Here is a 17,846-nt window from a genome sequence, read left to right on the forward strand (position 1 = left end):
CTATGCATTTCACGGTAAAGTTTTCACTTGATTTGATTTTGAACCATTAATGTGGCCTTTACAAGTGCATTGACACGTTCACATGCCTTGTTGAACGTGTCAACGTGTGAACGCTCGTGTGAACACGTGGATGCTGGAATAAATGAAAACATATGTCTGTTAGAATTTCCTCTGCCTTGTGTTTTTCATGTCTCAGTTATCACGGGTTGATCATGTAGAGGTCTTTTTTCATGCTGCGGGCGGGAACAGGAAATCAGACAAACAACTTCAGGATCATTTTTTTTGTCCTGCTGATTTTAAAACAAGTGTCTTTCTATTTGTTGGTCATTATATTCAAGGCTATAAAGTCACCTTTGTCGCATTATTCACACAAGTCTTGCTTGAGCAACTTGTCTCCTCTTCCCAGCTTGGGCCACCATGGGTGTGTGTGCGCAAATGGAGGCTGCCTGCGCGCTGTGATAGCCAGTGCGTGGTGAACTGATTAAAATAATAAGTATTTCATTATAGGCTGTTAAACTTGTTTTCATTAGAATGGCATTTTTGGGGGTCAGAGTTCATTTTACACTGCTCTACAAAAGCAACAAAGGCAAAAACATCATATGTTTGATCATGAAACCTCATATGCTTATAGGTTTGCTGAATGCAAAGACCAATTTAACCTTTATTTTTTATTTAACCAGGTATTTCACCTTTATTCAACCAGATGGTCTAATTGAGATGAAAATGTAATAATAACCTATTCAATAGTTGTTGTTTTTTCTCGTTAAAACGGAGCAAAACAGTTAATCTCATGCAAGCAACCTATAGCCTACAGGAATAAACAACAGGGGTGATTTTCACTGCATGCCGGCTACAAACACAATGGTTTCATTAAACTATATTTGTTCTTTCTATGATATTGTAAAATGTTGCAAGTTAAAACAGTACAAAACAAGTGATCTCAAACAACAGAAAATGTTTGAATTGATTGCATAAATAGATAAACATAAATTGCATGAATTGATAAAGATGCTTGAGGAAACTTCACATGAGCAGCTTATGATGGCAACCAAAGAGCTCATTATGACTAGAGAGGGGTGCAACTTTGGTTTCAGAAGTAGGGGGGACATCATTTTCGTTTGTATATTTTTTTTAAACACTCCAAACAGCCTACCAGACCGCTTGGATGTGTCCGCATGGTCCTAAAGCACCCCGCCTCGTTTTGTATCACATTCCAATGATAAAACTGGGGGGGGGGGACAAAAATGCTATTTTAGAATGTGGGGATGGCACCCCTGACTAGAATATTCTTTCATTAAACAAGAGCAGTGTTTTTAGCCAGCCCTGTCGTTTATTTGAGATTAACAGTTTTATCGTGAGAAAAAAAAATCGACATGTTTTTATTACACGTTCATCTCAATGACACACACCTGTTTAAATAAAGGTGAAAAAGTAATTAATCTTGTTAAATAAAAATACATCTTAAAATGAAATGATATGAATGGTCTCTGTGTGCAGCAACATGCCATTTCATTATCATTGCTTTCAATTAGATTATTTGTTGTTTTACTTTAGTGTGAAATTAACAAAAGAAATGTAAAATAATGTAATTAAATATTTTCCCACAAAAATTGGTAATGCCTTTATTCTGTGTTAAATATCCAAGTTGTCTGTCTGCCTCTGTTATTGCTATATTGGTTTATCCATTCCAAACTTCTTAACTAGGCTATCTAGAAGGCGTCGGTAGGCTATGATATATTTTGTGACCACCCCCAAAGAATTAGCCTACATTCTACTGATATGGTTATAACGTTACAGATACATATTATGCATTTATGTCTCTGGGTGTAGCTATGCATTGTACAAAACTAGCTACAAAATATATGAACTGAATGGGATGCTGATTGTCTCAATTTTCTCTTCCTGACATCTTGCCTTGCATTTTATGACCATGACTGGTATGGCCAGGACAATACCACTAGCACAATACTCGTTAGTAGTGTGGCAAGGAAACAAATATGTAGATTTAATTTCTTTAGGAAAACAACCCTAATGTTAGAAACAAACATCATTATGTTGTCATCCAGAGTAATATTTATTTATTTTCCATGCTATAGCAGAGAATATTTTACATACAGAAATCTGCTTCGTATTTTCTTTTTTGCCATGGTAAAAATATAGTGATACTGGTATAGTCCTGGCCCTAATGACTACAATAAACACATTGACTGACCCATCTTACCATCCAACTTTTATAACGCTGGAAGTTTCCATTGTACAGAAATAAGTTAGTAGACTAGTTATAATCAACATGCAATCATATTGACTTTTGAATGGCAAACTTGAAGAGCTGTCATATGAAATACAAGTGAAATTAATTAATTTCTTCCTTTACCAGTGCAAGAGATGCCCAAGTATATGATCTGTGAAAACTGCTTGCTCGAGCTCTTCGCACATTGTCTATCTTCTAAAACCATCTGTGAGAAGAATTTGAACGGGACTGTATGCCAACGGAATTGTGCTATCATCATGTCCTAAGTTACCCATCCTCCCAAATTAAGGTGCCACCAACCTCTTGTGATGTTAGCTAACCCTTCCCCTAACCTTAACCCTTTAACCTAACTCCTAAACTTAACCCTAACTTTAACCCTAACCCCTAGCCTAGCTAATGTTAGCTAGTTAGCCACCTAGCTAGAATTCGTAACTTATCATACGTTATACAAATCCATAATATATCATCAGAATTATAATTCGTAACATATCATACGAAATGGGTGATGGACATCCACAAAGTAATAAAATACCATAAGAAACTTAGCATATCATACAAAATGGGTATCGCTGATTTACGTACAGAATAATACAAAATGCTTTGAGACCAGGTTGGCAGAGCAGGGATATTCATTAATTGGGGATAAGAAAATTGTGGTGATTTCCACTTGTAGCAGAGAAATATACTGAACAAAAATATAAATGCAACATGCAACAATTTTAATGATTTTACTGAATTACAGTTCATATGAGGAAATCAGTCAACTGAAATAAATCAATTAGGCCCTAATTTTTGTATTTTTAATTTAACCTTTATTTAACTAATCTATGGATTTCACATGACTGGGAATACAGAGATGCTTATATTTGTCATAGATACCTTAAAAGGTACCTCACAATGGGTCTCAGGATTTCATCACGGTATTTCTGTGCATTCAAATTTCTATCGATAAAATGCAATTGTGTTCATTGCCCATATCATAACCCCACCGCCACCATGGGGCACTATGTTCACAATGTTAACACCAGCGAACTGCTCGCCCATATGACGCCATGTGTCTGCGGTTGTGAGGCCGGTTGGACGTACAGCCAAATTCACTAAAACGACAATGGAGGCAGCTAATGGTAGAGAAATGAACATTAAATTCTCTTGCAGCAGCTCTGGTGGACATTCCTGCAATCTGCATGCCAAATGCACGCTCCCTCAAAACTTGAGACACCTGTGGCATTATGTTGTGTGACAAAACTGCACATTTCAGAGTGGCCTTTTATTGTCCCCAGCACAAGGTGCACCTGTGTAATGATCATGCTGTTTAATCAGCTTCTTGATATGCCACACCTGTCAGGTGAATGTATTATCTTGGAAAAGGAGAAATACTCATTAACAGGGATGTAAACAAATTTGCGCACCACATTTTAGAGAACTAAGCTTGGCTCTCCTTCTCCGTGGCCGACGTGAGTAAGACATTTAACATTTACATTTACGTTTACGTCATTTAGCAGGCGCTCTTATCCAGAGCGACATACAAATTGGTGCATTCACCTTATGATATTCACCTTATGATATTTAAGCGTGTTAACCCTCGCAAGGCTGCCGGCATCCCTACCCGCGTTCTCAGAGCATGCGCAGACCAGCTGGCTGGAGTGTTTACGGACATATTTCAATCTCTCCTTATCCCAGTCTGCTGTACCCACTTGCTTCAAGATGTCCACCATTGTTCCTGTACCCAAGAAGGCAAAGATAACTGAACTAAATTAATATTGCCCCGTTGCACTCACTTCTGTCATCATGAAGTGCTTTGAGAGGCTAGTCAAGGATCATATCACCTCTACCTTACTTGACACCCTAGACCCACTTCAATTTGCTTACTGCCCCAATAGATCCGCAAATGCCATCGCCCTGCACATTGCCCTATCCATCTGGACAAGAGGAATACTTATATAAGAATGCTGTTCATTGACTATAGCTCAGCATTCAACTCCATAGTACCCTCCAAGCTCATCATTAAGCTCGGGGCCCTGGGTCTGAACCCCTGCTCTGTGGATCTGGGTCCTGGACTTCCTGACGGGCCGCACCCAGGTGGTGAAAGTAGGAAACAACACCGGTTTAACACAGGTTGCGCCTCTTCAACCTCAGGAGGCTGAAGAAATGTGGCTTGGCACCTAAAACCCTCACAAATGTTTACAGATGCACAATTGAGAGCATCCTGTCGGGCTGTATCCCATCCTGGTACGGCAACTGCAGAGGGTGGTGCGGTCTGCCCAACGCATCACCGAGGGCAAACTACCTGTCTTCCAGGACACCTACAGCACCATATGTCACAGGAAGACCAAAAAGATAATCAAGGACAACAACCACCCGAGCCACTGTCTGTTCATCTCGCTATTATCCAGAAGGCGAGGTCAGTACAGGTGCATCAAAGCTGGGACCGAGAGACTGAAAAACAGCTTCTATCTCAAGGCCATCAGACCGTTAAATAGCCATCACTAGGAGGCTTCCACCCAGTTATGTAACCCTGCACCTTAGAGGCTGCTGCCCTATATACATAGACTTGAAATCACTGGCCACTTAATAATGGAACACTAGTCAATTTAATAATGTTTACATATTTTTGCTTTACTCGTCTCATATGTTTATACTGTATTCTATTCTACTGTATTTTAGTCTATGCCACTGACATTGCTCATCCTAATATTTATGTATTCCTTAATTACATTATTTTACTTTTAGGTTGTGTGTATTGTTGTGAATTTGTTAGATATTACTGCACTGTTGGAGCTAGAAACAGAAGCATTTCATTACACCCGCAATAACATCTGCTAAACATGTGTACATGACAAATACAATTTGATTTGATTTGTGCGTATGGAACATTTCTGGGATCTTTTTATTTACACTTTACATTTACACTTTACATGTTACGTTTATATTTTGTTCAGTGTACCAACAAATAGGGCACTGACTGACAGCTGTAAGTGTAACTAGCTAGCATTCTAACCTTAGCCAGCTAATGAAAGTTATGTGAGCACCATTTCAGTTAAGTCAGGTAAAAATAATTATTCCAGAAATAGACTCCTAACCTACCTGTCAAGAGATGAGTCTCAGCTAAACCGTGCCTATACAAGCTGTTGACATTTGACGTTTGTCTGACTCTTGCCATTTGATAGTTCCAGTGAAACTGTTTCGGATTCCAAATGTCATAGAAATAGAAAGAATATTAGCTCTGGTAATATGGATAGCCTAACAATTTAACATTTTGGAGCGTATAGGCCTATAGAAGCAATGTGAAAGTTTTTTTTGCCTGGCCTGGTGCCCCAGGTGGGTGGAGATGTCTCTTTAGTATAAATGAGAATAGAGCACCACAGTATGAGTCATAATATCCATAAAACCTAGCAGTCAAACAAGGAAATGGTTCCACATAATTTTTCCACCATCAATTTTTCCCATAGGGGAAATAAGGACTGTGTTTCATGTAGGATTACCCTGGCGTGATGTTTCATTAACCGTGTAAATCTCTCTAGGACATGGTGACTTTTATCAATATATTCGCAGGTATTTACCCCCCAAAAATGAAATGCTAACTGCTAATGTGGCTATAAAAATAACTACAAATGCCATGATGATCTGGACTAGACTGCCGAATCGAGGCAATGGTAAGAATCTCTTGATTAACTATCTAATGTTAGCCAAATTTTGTAATTAATACATTGGCAAAATGTCTTTAAATTGACAAAACTGTCTTATGCAAGTTTTAAATTGACACCATACCTGTTAGTAAAGGTGTCAGTTAGTAGAGTTGACGTACAGGATCTTGCAGGGATTTGTAGTCTTGCATGAGATCTACTTTGATGCTAATTAGCAGTTCGAAGCTAAAAGTAAATAGAGCCGAATATATTGATAAAAGTCACCTTGTCCGACAGAGATTTACATGGATATCAAAGCGTCACGCCAGGGTAAGCCTACACGAAACACAGCCCTTATTTTAAGTGTTTCCAAAATCCATTATGGGAAAAATTAATGCTGGAAAAATGATTGGAACCATTTCCCTGTTTGACTGCTAGGTTTTATGGATATTATGATATCTCCACTGTGGGGCTCTATTGTCGAAAAGGAGCAAAGCCTGCACACCAGGGGGCACCAGGCCATGCAAAACGAATTTGCGTAAAACGGTTTATCGGCGGCTGGCGTCCAACATTAATGTGCATTAACCCCACCTATTCTACTGGAGCAGCCCCACCTCCCGCCTGTCCTAACTTAAAAACGTAGTATAAAGAGGGGTTCCTGCACATACAGAAACGCCCCGAATTGCAGACCGTAATTGCACCCTTATTGTAGGACCTGGAGAAGCCAACTTATATAGGCAGCACACCTGCAGGGAATTTGCACCGTCTTCTCAGCCTCATCTGTAAAACCATTACACTGACATAAATGTAAGAACATAAATGTTTTATGTCGAAATATGTGAAGACACCAAGAATGGCAAAGATTCAAACATGTTTCAACTCACAAATCTGATGGAGTATTGCTATATGATCCCGCTTTATAGCTAATGTACTAGCCTAACATGAAAGAATTGACAGGTCAATGAACAATGTTATAATTAGGGAAGCACGATATATCGGTGAACATATCGGAATCGGACGATAGTAGCTAAAAATGCCAACATCGGTATCGGCCCGATGTCTAGTTTAACGCCGATCTGCAAAACCGATGTCAAAGCTGACGTGCACACCTATATAACGTAGGTACATGACGTAATGATGCCACGTAAACTTTTGCGCTACACGTGCCACACGGGATTCTTAACTCAGCCCACAATGTCTGCTGTGTGGATCGAGCAGTCATTTGAAAGAGTAAGAACATTTCATCGAGACAACTCAAAGGTGAAATCCATTAACACAAAAATAATGGAATTCATTGCCCTTGACAATCAACCATTTTCTGTCGTGGGTGATGTTGGCTTTCGCCGACTGGTCGAGCACCGGTACATACTACCAAGTGCGCTATTTTTCAGATGTTGCCCCACCGGAGTTACACAGTAATAGCGTCACTACTATTAGCTTCACGACAAACATATTATGGAATGCCGTTTGGGTCTTTGCGTGTTCAAAAAAGATACAGTAGCACTGCCAAAGCTGTACAAAAAAGTCTGCAAACACTGGCCACGAACGATGTATTTACAATACTGCGTTGGTAATTAAACATAATTTGTTCGACTGCAACTTCTGGGGTAGCTAGATTAAGCTTGGTACCTAGCTAGCACCAATACAACCAGCCTGAAAACAATGACCAGTAGAAACTGCAGTCATTTTCATTATTCTGAGCAATGATTTAGGAATCTTTGTGATTAAGTATTAGCTAGGTTGCCACTTGTTGTTCGCCTATTGAAATTGAACTTCAGTTCATGAAAATAATTAGGTAGTCAGTTACTTAACCCTGTTGCTAACCACAAAGTCCACTGTTGTGGCTAATCCTTATTGTGGCTAGCTTCACATAGATGGTCCGACCACCATTAATCAAAGAAGAACTGTCTTATAAATAAGGGTTATTTTAGATGATGACACCTAGCTATATAGTTAGATAGCTAGCTAACTATAGCTACTGAAACAGATATTGTTTTGCTATGTTTTTGGGGAAGAACATTGTTTGCATCCATGAGCTAGCTAGCTTTTTTTTATGACCAGCACAGTAGGTACGCGAGACAACTTTACCAGCATCATAGCATACGTGTCGATAAATCGTTGTGACATATGAAATACAAGTGATAGTGTAATCAATGTGTAATAACTTCATAAAAAATTATGAACGCGTTTAATTATTATGTGACGTGCACTCATATTCAGGTCCTGATTGCTCAACAAGCTTAATTGATTGGTCAACAAGATTAATTAAATAGTGCTTTTTGACACGCAAAGACCCAAATGGCGTTCCATAGCAAAGACCGAAACGGCGTTCCATAGAAATCCTGGTTGAGAATGAAACGACTGAACAAATGAACAGCGAAACAGCACAGCAAGTAAATGAAAGAAATAGGTTTTGATTATGTTTTACTGGTAATGGGGACATACGTAAATGCCAACAAAATAACATTTTGGTCAGTGTGGTGTGTGTGTGTGTAACCTTTATTTGACTAGGCAAATCAGTTAAGAACAAATTCTTATTTACAATGATGGCCTACCCTTGCCAAACCCGGACGACGCTGGGCCAATTGTGTGCCGCCATATGGGACTCCCAATCACGGCTGGATGTGATACAGCCTGGATTCGAACCAGGGACTGTAGTGACGCCTCTTGCACTGAGATGCAGTGCCTTAGACCGCTGCGTCCGTGTGTGTGTTAACTATTTAACTGTACTAGAATGCTTAAAAGACCGCTAAAATTCTAAATATGGGTTATCGGTATCGGGTTTTTTTGGCAAGGAAAATATCGGTATTGGATATCGGTATCAGCAAAAAATGTCATATCGGTGTATCACTAGTAATAATGTTGTTAATGTGTTGTGTTTATATACAGGCATTATATTCTGGAGTGAATTCCATAAATGCAACTGTTAGGAACTGAATTAATCAGACTTTCATGGGTCATGCAGGCGTTTGGAAAGTATTCAGACCCCGTGACTTTTTCCAAATTTTGTGACGTTACAGCCATATTCTAAAATGGATTAAATAGATTTTTTACCTCATCAATCTACATGCAATACCTCATAATGATTAACATGAATTTGGAGGGAAGAAATGATTACATATTAAAGCATTGGACCTCTCACTAAAGGCTTTAGTCATCCAAAAACTATACTTAAATCCAAACTGGTTCTCTAGCAGATTAGTAAGAATGGCTCACTCCATGTTCAAGAATTGCCCTTTTCCCTTCATTCAGATTACAACCTCTCACTTTCGGTTATTTGAAAATGAATCTCCAAAAGATTGCTATTTTTAAAACAAGCCATAGAAAGCTGGTTGCAATTTCAGTTTAATCCACCAGAAAAGACAGAACAAATATTTTTTTTAAATATTATGGTTAAACTCAAATATATGAATTGATAAAAAAAACATTATTTTTTAATAAAAAAAACAACCGTATAATCTTTGTAAATTATATAATGAATAGGAGTAGTGGAGTTGTCACACATGCGTTACCAGAAATATATGGAAATGTCGGCTCTATCCAAAATAACAACCAACTGATTGCAGCATTACCGCATAAATGGAGGAGGCAAGTGGAAAGGGGAGAAGGTAAGAAACTTGTCTGTCTGCCCTGCATTAAAAACAAAAATTGTCTAAAGAAAATTGTGATAAATAAAAAAAACATACCAGTTTCATTTAAGGACCAAAAAAACGTACAGATGCGCCAAACAGGTTGCAAAATAGCTGGGAGGAGATTTTCGATGTACCGATTCCATGGCACATATGAACTGATACACAAAACAAGCCAGATTCAAAGCTTTGAGTTTTTTAATTTAAATTATTATACAAAATTCTAGCAACCAATAGAATGTTATGTATATGAGGATACAACCATCCCTGCAGAATTTGCTGCGAAGAGACAGAATCATTAGATCACTTGTTTTGGTACTGCCCATATGTAGCTTGCTTTTGGTCGCAGGTTCAGGAATGGCAGAACATTTTGAACATTTTCTTGGAGCTAACTGTGCAAATAGCACTGCTGGGTGATTTCAAAATATTATAATAATACTCGTAGAATAAAAAAAAATCTTTAACTGTTACTCGCTTCAGGCTTAGGTCGCGCAGGAAAGGCATTTGAACATAAACATATCTTTTTTTATCAAAATGCAAACTTGTATGCCATCTGTAAATAGGAATAAAATTGTTAAATTACGAGCCTAGTTGGTTTAGCCACGAAAAAAGCCAGGAACCTTCCCACTAGCCATGATTGACTGTGATAATGGACACGTCGAGAGATGAGTTCGGATTGGTCTGTTATGTAGCACACTTCGGTCTATAACATGAGCTCAGTATGTATAGGTAACCCTTTCTAATGTGGCTATTTGAAAGATATCACGAAGAACTGTATAAGTGTTGCTAATGCTCTCCACTCTCTGGAGGACCGAGTTTTAAAATCAGTGGAATGCCCGGTGGAAGCAGAGTATGATAGCTAAGGAGATGGAGAAAAGTCTGCCGTTTGATCGCAAATAATGCGGAGAGAGTCGAAAAGAGAGCACACAGAAGAAGGCTGTTGTATCAAACACCTGTCTCCAGATTACATCTTCAAACTAAGGGCAACAATGGCATCCATGACAGAGGGAGAAGCGTTCATCCATGTATACGAGTAAGAGACTCTAGCTAGCAACATTTTCAGATTTTATACGTTTCTAATTTTGTCAGAAAGTTGTTTTCATTGCAAGTTAGAAGAAATTGTAAGCTAGCTAGCTAATGTTAGCTGGCTGGCTGGCTGGCTTGCAAGCTAACATTATGTGTTTGATCTGCATAATAATATTATTTGCATCTCAGAGCCATTTGCATGGCTAGTTATACGGTCCCGTGTGGCTCAGTTGGTAGAGCATGGTGTTTGCAATGCCAGGGTTGTGGGTTTGATTCCCATGGGGGGCCAGTACAGGGATGAAAAAAATATATATGTATGAAATGTATGCATTCACTACTGTAAGTCGCTCTGGATAAGAGTGTCTGCTAAATGACTAAAATGTAAATGTAATTATAGCCTAATGTTAGCTAACTAACATTGAACCTAGCTAGTTGGTTAGCATTAGCTACCATCAGATTCATGCTAGCTAGCTAGCTAGCGACATGTCTAAACAAAAGACACTATGCAAGTAACCATTTCACTTTACACCTTCTGTATCCTGTGAATGTGACAAATTAACTTTGATTTTATTTGATATAGGGTGTGTTACCAGAGACAGTAATGTGAAGAACAACATGACCTGCACCAAAGTCAAATTAGGATGTAACGTTAGGCCAACGAGACAGTGTCCAAGTTCTAAAATTCTCCGGTAGAATGCCCTGCTTTTATTTCATCACACTCACAACCGTAAACTATTATCTGTAATTATCTTGCCATTAACTTGTAAATAATGATCTTGTTGTGAGTTTGTTTTCCTATAATAACGAATACAAATTACCTAAAGTTAAGACATTGTCAGCTATATGATATGGTCATTATTTTAACTGGCTACCCAGCTAACTTACCGTTAGCTAGCTAGCTAACAAGCTAGAAACGAACCATAACATTGTTTAGAAAGTTGCTTTTAGTTGACTGGTTTGCTAGATTGACAAATACTAAATACATTTTTAAACGGACAAGTTTATTGGTGTTAAAATACACCAGTTATGCTATTTTGGACCACCAGGCTGCTGATGTATTTCGTTTTGTGTTTATGCTTTTTCATAATGACAATGACAATTTTGATGTTTGATGACAATAGATAGTTCATGATGTCACTGTGATAACTGTCCACAGACATGTCGATAGATGTAGTATACAATGCATTCGGAAAGTATTCAGACCTCACAAATTTTAAACACATTTTGTTACATTACAGCCTTATTCTAAAATGTATTAAATTGTTTTATTCCCTCATCAATCTACACACAATACCCCATAATGACAAAGCAAAAAGAGGTTTTTCGATTTTTTTTGTAAATGTATAGAGATTTTAACTGAAATATCACATTTACTTAAGTATTCAGACCCTTTACTCAGGACTTTGTTGAAGCACCTCTGGCAGCAATTACAGCCTTGAGTCTTCTTGGGTATGACACTACAAGCTTGGCACACCTGTATTTGGGAAGTTTCTTCCATTCTTCTCTGCAGATCTTCCCAAGCTCTGTCAGGTCGGAAGTCCGGGCTCTGGCTGGGCCACTCAAGGACATTCAGAGACCTGTCCCGAAGCCAATCCTGTGTTGTCTTGGCTGTGTGCTTAGGGTCGTTGGCCTGTTGGAAGGTGAACCTTCGCCCCAGTCTGAGGTCCTGAGTGCTCTGGAGCAGGTTTTCATCAAAGGTCCCTCTGCACTTTGCTCTGTTCATCTTTCCCTATCCTGACTAGTCTCCCAGTCCCTCCCGCTGAAAAACATCCCCACAGCATAATGCTGCCACCCCCATGCTTCACCGTAGGGATGGTGCCAGGTTTCCTCCAGACGTGATGCTTAGCATTCAGGCCAAAGAGTTCAACCTTGGTTTCATCAGACTAGAGCATCTTGTTTCCCATGGTCTGAGAGTCCATTAGGTGCCTTTTGGCAAACTCCAAGTGGGCTGTCATGTGCCTTTTACTGAGGAGTGGCTTCCGTCTGGCCACTCTACCATAAAGGACTGATTGGTGGAGTGCTGCAGAGATGGTTGTCCTTCTGGAAGGTTCTCCCATCTCCACAGAGGAACTCTGGAGCTTTGTCAGAGTGACCATCTGTTCTTGGTCACCTACCTGACAAAGACCCTTCTCCCCCGATTGCTCAGTTGGGCCGGGCGGCCAGCTCTAGGATGAGTATTGGTGGTTCTAAACTTCTTTCATTTACGAATGAAGGAGGCCGCTGTGTTCCTGGGGACCTTCAATGCTGCAGAAATGTTTTGGTACCCTTCCCCAGATCTGTGCCTCGACACAATCCTGTCTCAGAGCTCTACGGACAATTCCTTCAACCTTGTGGCTTGGTTTTTGCTCTGAACTTATATAGACAGGTGTGTGCCTTTCCAAATAATGTCCAAGCAATTTATTTAACCACAGGTGGACTCCCATCAAGTTGTAGAAACAAGAGGAGGAGGAGGAAGAGGAGATGGGAGGAGGTGGAAGGGGGAGGAGGAGGAAGGAAGAAGGATTAGTTGGGATAAGGAGGAGATGGAAGAAAGAAGATAAGATCAAGGGAGGAGGTGGGAGGAGTAAGAGGAGATGGGAGGAGGAGTAGGAAGCGTCCGGAGAAAAAGGTAGGAGGGAGCGTGTGGCTGGTGAGAATGAAAGGATGTGGGATACCAATGGGCAACCACTCAAACCCCAACATGTGACAGTAGTTATTCCAACCAAGTCGCTCAAGATCCAATGCAAAATTCGATGTCCTTCCAGGTACCCAGGACCCAGCACATTGGGAGATGCTTTCAAAACCAGCCTCTAGGGGCAACAGTGAGCACTTTTACCATCAAGTAGTCTTGGTGTTGCAGATATCTCCCTCCCTCCCCAGGAGTGGCTTTAGTGGGGATCATTAACTGAGCTCTGAGTGAAGTTAAACTCCTGGGAATACAGCCAACACAGATACGCATGCTCACTAACACACATACGCACAACCAACAGGTTTCAACATCAGAGGAAGAGAGGAGCGATTCAGACCCAGATTATAACTACTCTCTTAGAGCTCCATTGAGAAACCTTTGATGTTTCACAACCTCTGGCAAAGACCTACTAAAGTCTGGCTGTACCTCTGCCAGTGTGTCTGTGTATCTGTTACACTGTTGTCTTTATCCTCAGTTTGTTTCATTGCTGAAGATGGGCAAGGATGAGGAGAGAAGGGGGAGGAGGAGAGAGACAGGAAATGGAGGAGTAATTTAAGAGATACTCACCAATAACAAACAGAGGAAGAGAGACTCTTTCTGACTTCCTTTCTGGAACATCTTCACACCTTCCCCTGAGAAAGAGAGAGAGGAAGAAAGAGAGGAAGAGAGAGGCAGAGAGAGAGCCAGACAGAAAGAGAGTCAGATGTACAGTACATGCATTTTGAAACCCATGCCTCATACCCCTACCATGTGTCATAGTGCGTGTGGGTTATACTCCATTGAGTGTGTGTGTGATACTGTTCTCTACTTCAGGTTATTATTCCTCTGCCCTACTGATGTGATGAGATCATTGGCAATTCCTCTATTAAAGCTCGGTCACTGAGGAGAGAGAGAGGGAGTGTGTGAATGGGTGAGAGCAGCCTGGCAGAGGAGGAGGAGAGGATCAGCCTGTTAAACCTCTGACACAGATGTATTATGGGTAAACAGTCATTAGAGGGACTGTGCTATTTGCTTTTGTTTTAGTTACTCTCACATATCTAGAAACCCCTTTAACTACTCCGGCAGCACATATTTACTACACTTATACAGGCACTGTATGTCACGGGGAAACACACTCTCTCTCTCCGATCTGTACTTACTAAGGTATACAAGCACTCACAGGTACATTAAAGAACATATAAAACAAAAATCAGATCAAACTTCAAACATGATTTATCCCTTTTATTCATGAATTTAAGGAATAATGTCAATGTAAAGGATTTAATTGTTTATAGCAACACTACGTGTGTGTGTGTGTGTGTATTGTGTCCATCTGTGTGTGTATGTTGCCAGGCTCAGCCCTCACCTACAGGAGACTGATTTTTATTGGCCCACTCCAAGCGCTACAATAACAGTCAGCTCGTATTTCTCTAAATAAATGATGTGTGCGTGTGTGCCAATAAAGTATAAATAATGTCGTCAGTGTTATTGGAAGGCGATGCCTTGGTGAGAGAGAGTCTTTTCCCCCAGAAACACCAACTATGTAAAGCGGAGTTAAACAGAGACATTAACAGCAGGTCAATAAACACACAGGATCTCAGATCAGGTTCAACACTGTCCAGGCTCAGGGAAACTCTGTGTCATTAGGGACATTCTTAGTTACAGGTTTGTTTATTGGTGCAGTTTAAAGTGCTTTTATAAACAGATCCAGTCTTGTCTCATTCTGTGAGGACAGCGAGAGTGCAGGTTTTCTGACACACCACATTAATGACCCACTGCAACCTTTAGCGGAGCTGTATTATTGGATGTAAACAAACACAGACTTTTACTGCAGCCTAATTGCTCCCACCACAGCTAGTGTGCTCTCTCTCTCTCTCTCTCTCTCATTCAGAGGCTGTGTGTGTGTTTGTGTATACATGTGTGTTTGCTGGCGTGCTGAAGAGTAGGTGTGCAGGCAGGCAGTAAAGCCCTGCAGCCCTGCAGTCAGAAGGAGGACTGAGCTGTTGCCTTGTTTACCTGCCTGTTTACCTCCGTTATAAACCATAGCATGCATACACATAAACAGAGCTAACTTTCTGACAGACCACTGGGCTTATTCACATTCACTATGGTTGCACAACAAACATCAAAACTCGGGCCTTTTGGCGTTGCACGTGCAATCGTATTCAGAATGTACCTTATTCAGAGTGTTAAGTGAGCCACACCAGCCAAAGAGAATGATCCACTAGTCAGTCAGTGTCTCAGTGTGTCCCTCTCTCTCTCTCTCTCTCTCTCCCTCCCTCCCTCCCTCCCTAGAGGCATGGGAGGCAGGTAGCCTAGCTGTTAAGAGCGTTTGGCCAGTAACCGAAAGGTCGCTGGTTTGAATCCCTGAGCCAACTAGGTGGAAAACCTGTCAATGTGCCCTTGAGCAAGACATTAGTTCAGGATAAGAGCCTTTATTAAATGACTAAAATGTAAATGTAGTACTACGGAAGTGTAGATCACTCTCTTACACAAACACACAGAACAAAAAGTCAATTAGACAAACCCAGGATCGGAGGGGGAAATTCACATGTAAGACATTCTGTCTCAGACCCATAGCTCACAGCAATCTAAGGCTGTCTGCCTGTCTATAGGGGTAATTATATTCACTGCGAATATGTATTTGAATAGTAACTATGACACACAGTCTCTGCATTGGAGAGGTTGTGTCACACACATACTGTAATTATTGTTATCAAGTAAATTTCTCATGGAGTCTCTGAAAGATAATTGCAGCATATGCAAGAAACAACAGGTTGAAAGAGAGAGACGGAAGGAGAGAGAGAGAAGTGACTGTCTTTTCACTGTGGTTTCACAGACATTAAGAGGCTGTAGTGTTGGTGTACTGTAGTGTACTGTATTGTTGGTGTATACTGTAGTGTTGGTGTGTACTGCATTGTTGGTGTACTGTAGTGTTGGTGTGTACTGTAGTGTTGGTGTACTGTAGTGTTGATGTACTGTAGTGTTGGTGTGTACTGTACTGTAGTGTTGATGTACTGTAGTGCTGGCGTACTGTAGTGTTGGTGTGTACTGTAGTGTTGGTGTATACTGTAGTGTTGGTGTATACTGTAGTGTTGGTGTGTACTGTACTGTAGTGTTGGTGTACTGTAGTGCTGGTGTACTGTAGTGTTGGTGTGTACTGTAGTGCTGGTGTATACTGTAGTGTTGGTGTGTACTGTAGTGTTGGTGTATACTGTAGTGTTGGTGTGTACTGTACTGTAGTGTTGGTGTACTGTAGTGCTGGTGTGTACTGTAGTGTAGTGTTGGTGTACTGTAGTGTTGGTGTACTGTAGAGTTGGTGTAGTGTAGTGTAGTGTTGGTGTACTGTAGTGTTGGTGTACTGTAGTGTTGGTGTACTGTAAAGTTGGTGTACTGTAGAGTTGGTATACTGTAGTGTTGGTGTGTACTGTAGTGTGGTGTGTACTGTAGTGTTGGTGTATACTGTAGTGTTGGTGTATACTGTAGTGATGGTGTACTGTAGTGTTGGTGTACTGTAGTGTTGGTGTATACTGTAGTGCTGGTGTACTGTAGTGTTGGTGTATACTGTAGCGTTGGTGTGTACTGTACTGTAGTGTTGGTGTACTGTAGTGCTGGTGTACTGTAGTGTTGGTGTGTACTGTAGTGCTGGTGTACTGTAGTGTTGGTGTATAATGTAGCGTTGGTGTGTACTGTACTGTAGTGTTGGTGTACTGTAGTGCTGGTGTACTGTAGTGTTGGTGTGTACTGTAGTGTTGGTGTACTGTAGTGCTGGTGTACTGTAGTGTTGGTGTATACTGTAGCGTTGGTGTGTACTGTACTGTTGGTGTACTGTAGTGCTGGTGTACTGTAGTGTTGGTGTACTGTAGTGTTGGTGTATACTGTAGTGTTGGTGTATACTGTAGTGTTGGTGTATACTGTAGTGTTGGTGTACTGTAGTGTTGGTGTGTACTGTAGTGTAGTGTTGGTGTACTGTAGTGTTGGTGTACTGTAGAGTTGGTGTAGTGTAGTGTAGTGTTGGTGTACTGTAGTGTTGGTGTACTGTAGTGTTGGTGTACTGTAGAGTTGGTGTACTGTAGTGTTGGTGTACTGTAGTGTTGCTGTACTGCAGTGTTGCTGTACTGTAGAGTTGGTGTAGTGTAGTGTAGTGTTGGTGTACTGTAGTGTTGGTGTACTGTAGTGTTGGTGTACTGTAGTGTTGGTGTACTGTAGAGTTGGTGTACTGTAGAGTTGGTGTACTGTAGTGTTGGTGTACTGTAGTGTTGCTGTACTGCAGTGTTGCTGTACTGTATAGTTGGTGTACTGTAGAGTTGGTGTACTGTAGTGCTGGCGTACTGTAGTGTTGGTGTACTGTAGTGTTGGTGTGGTGTAGTGTAGTGTAGTGTTGGTGTACTGTAGTGTTGGTGTACTGTATTGTTGGTGTACTGTAGTGTTGGTGTACTGTATTGTTGGTGTATACTGTAGTGTTGGTGTATACTGTAGTGTTGGTGTATACTGTAGTGTTGGTGTACTGTAGTGTTGGTGTACTGTAGAGTTGGTGTAGTGTAGTGTTGGTGTACTGTAGTGTTGGTGTGTACTGTAGTGTTGGTGTGTACTGTAGTGTTGGTGTGTACTGTAGTGTTGGTGTACTGTAGTGTTGGTGTACTGTGGAGTTGGTGTACTGTAGAGTTGGT

General features: G+C 40.6%; 1 protein-coding gene across 2 annotated transcripts in view; it reads right to left on the reverse strand.

The window, feature by feature from the left end:
• The window catches only part of LOC106582166 (tumor necrosis factor receptor superfamily member EDAR), a 55,876-nt gene that overhangs the window by 25,795 nt on the left and 12,235 nt on the right, over positions 1 to 17,846 (reverse strand). For both annotated transcript variants that reach the window (XM_014164970.3, XM_014164969.3), the window contains exon 2: positions 13,765 to 13,829. In XM_014164970.3, coding sequence (XP_014020445.1) covers positions 13,765 to 13,815 — 51 coding nt within the window. In that variant the 5' untranslated portion in view covers positions 13,816 to 13,829. The remainder of the gene's footprint in view (positions 1 to 13,764; positions 13,830 to 17,846) is intronic.

The sequence above is a fragment of the Salmo salar genome, chromosome 21 (genome assembly GCF_965601325.2).
Source record: "Salmo salar chromosome 21, fSalSal1, whole genome shotgun sequence".
In the NCBI taxonomy this organism is placed as follows: domain Eukaryota; kingdom Metazoa; phylum Chordata; class Actinopteri; order Salmoniformes; family Salmonidae; genus Salmo; species Salmo salar.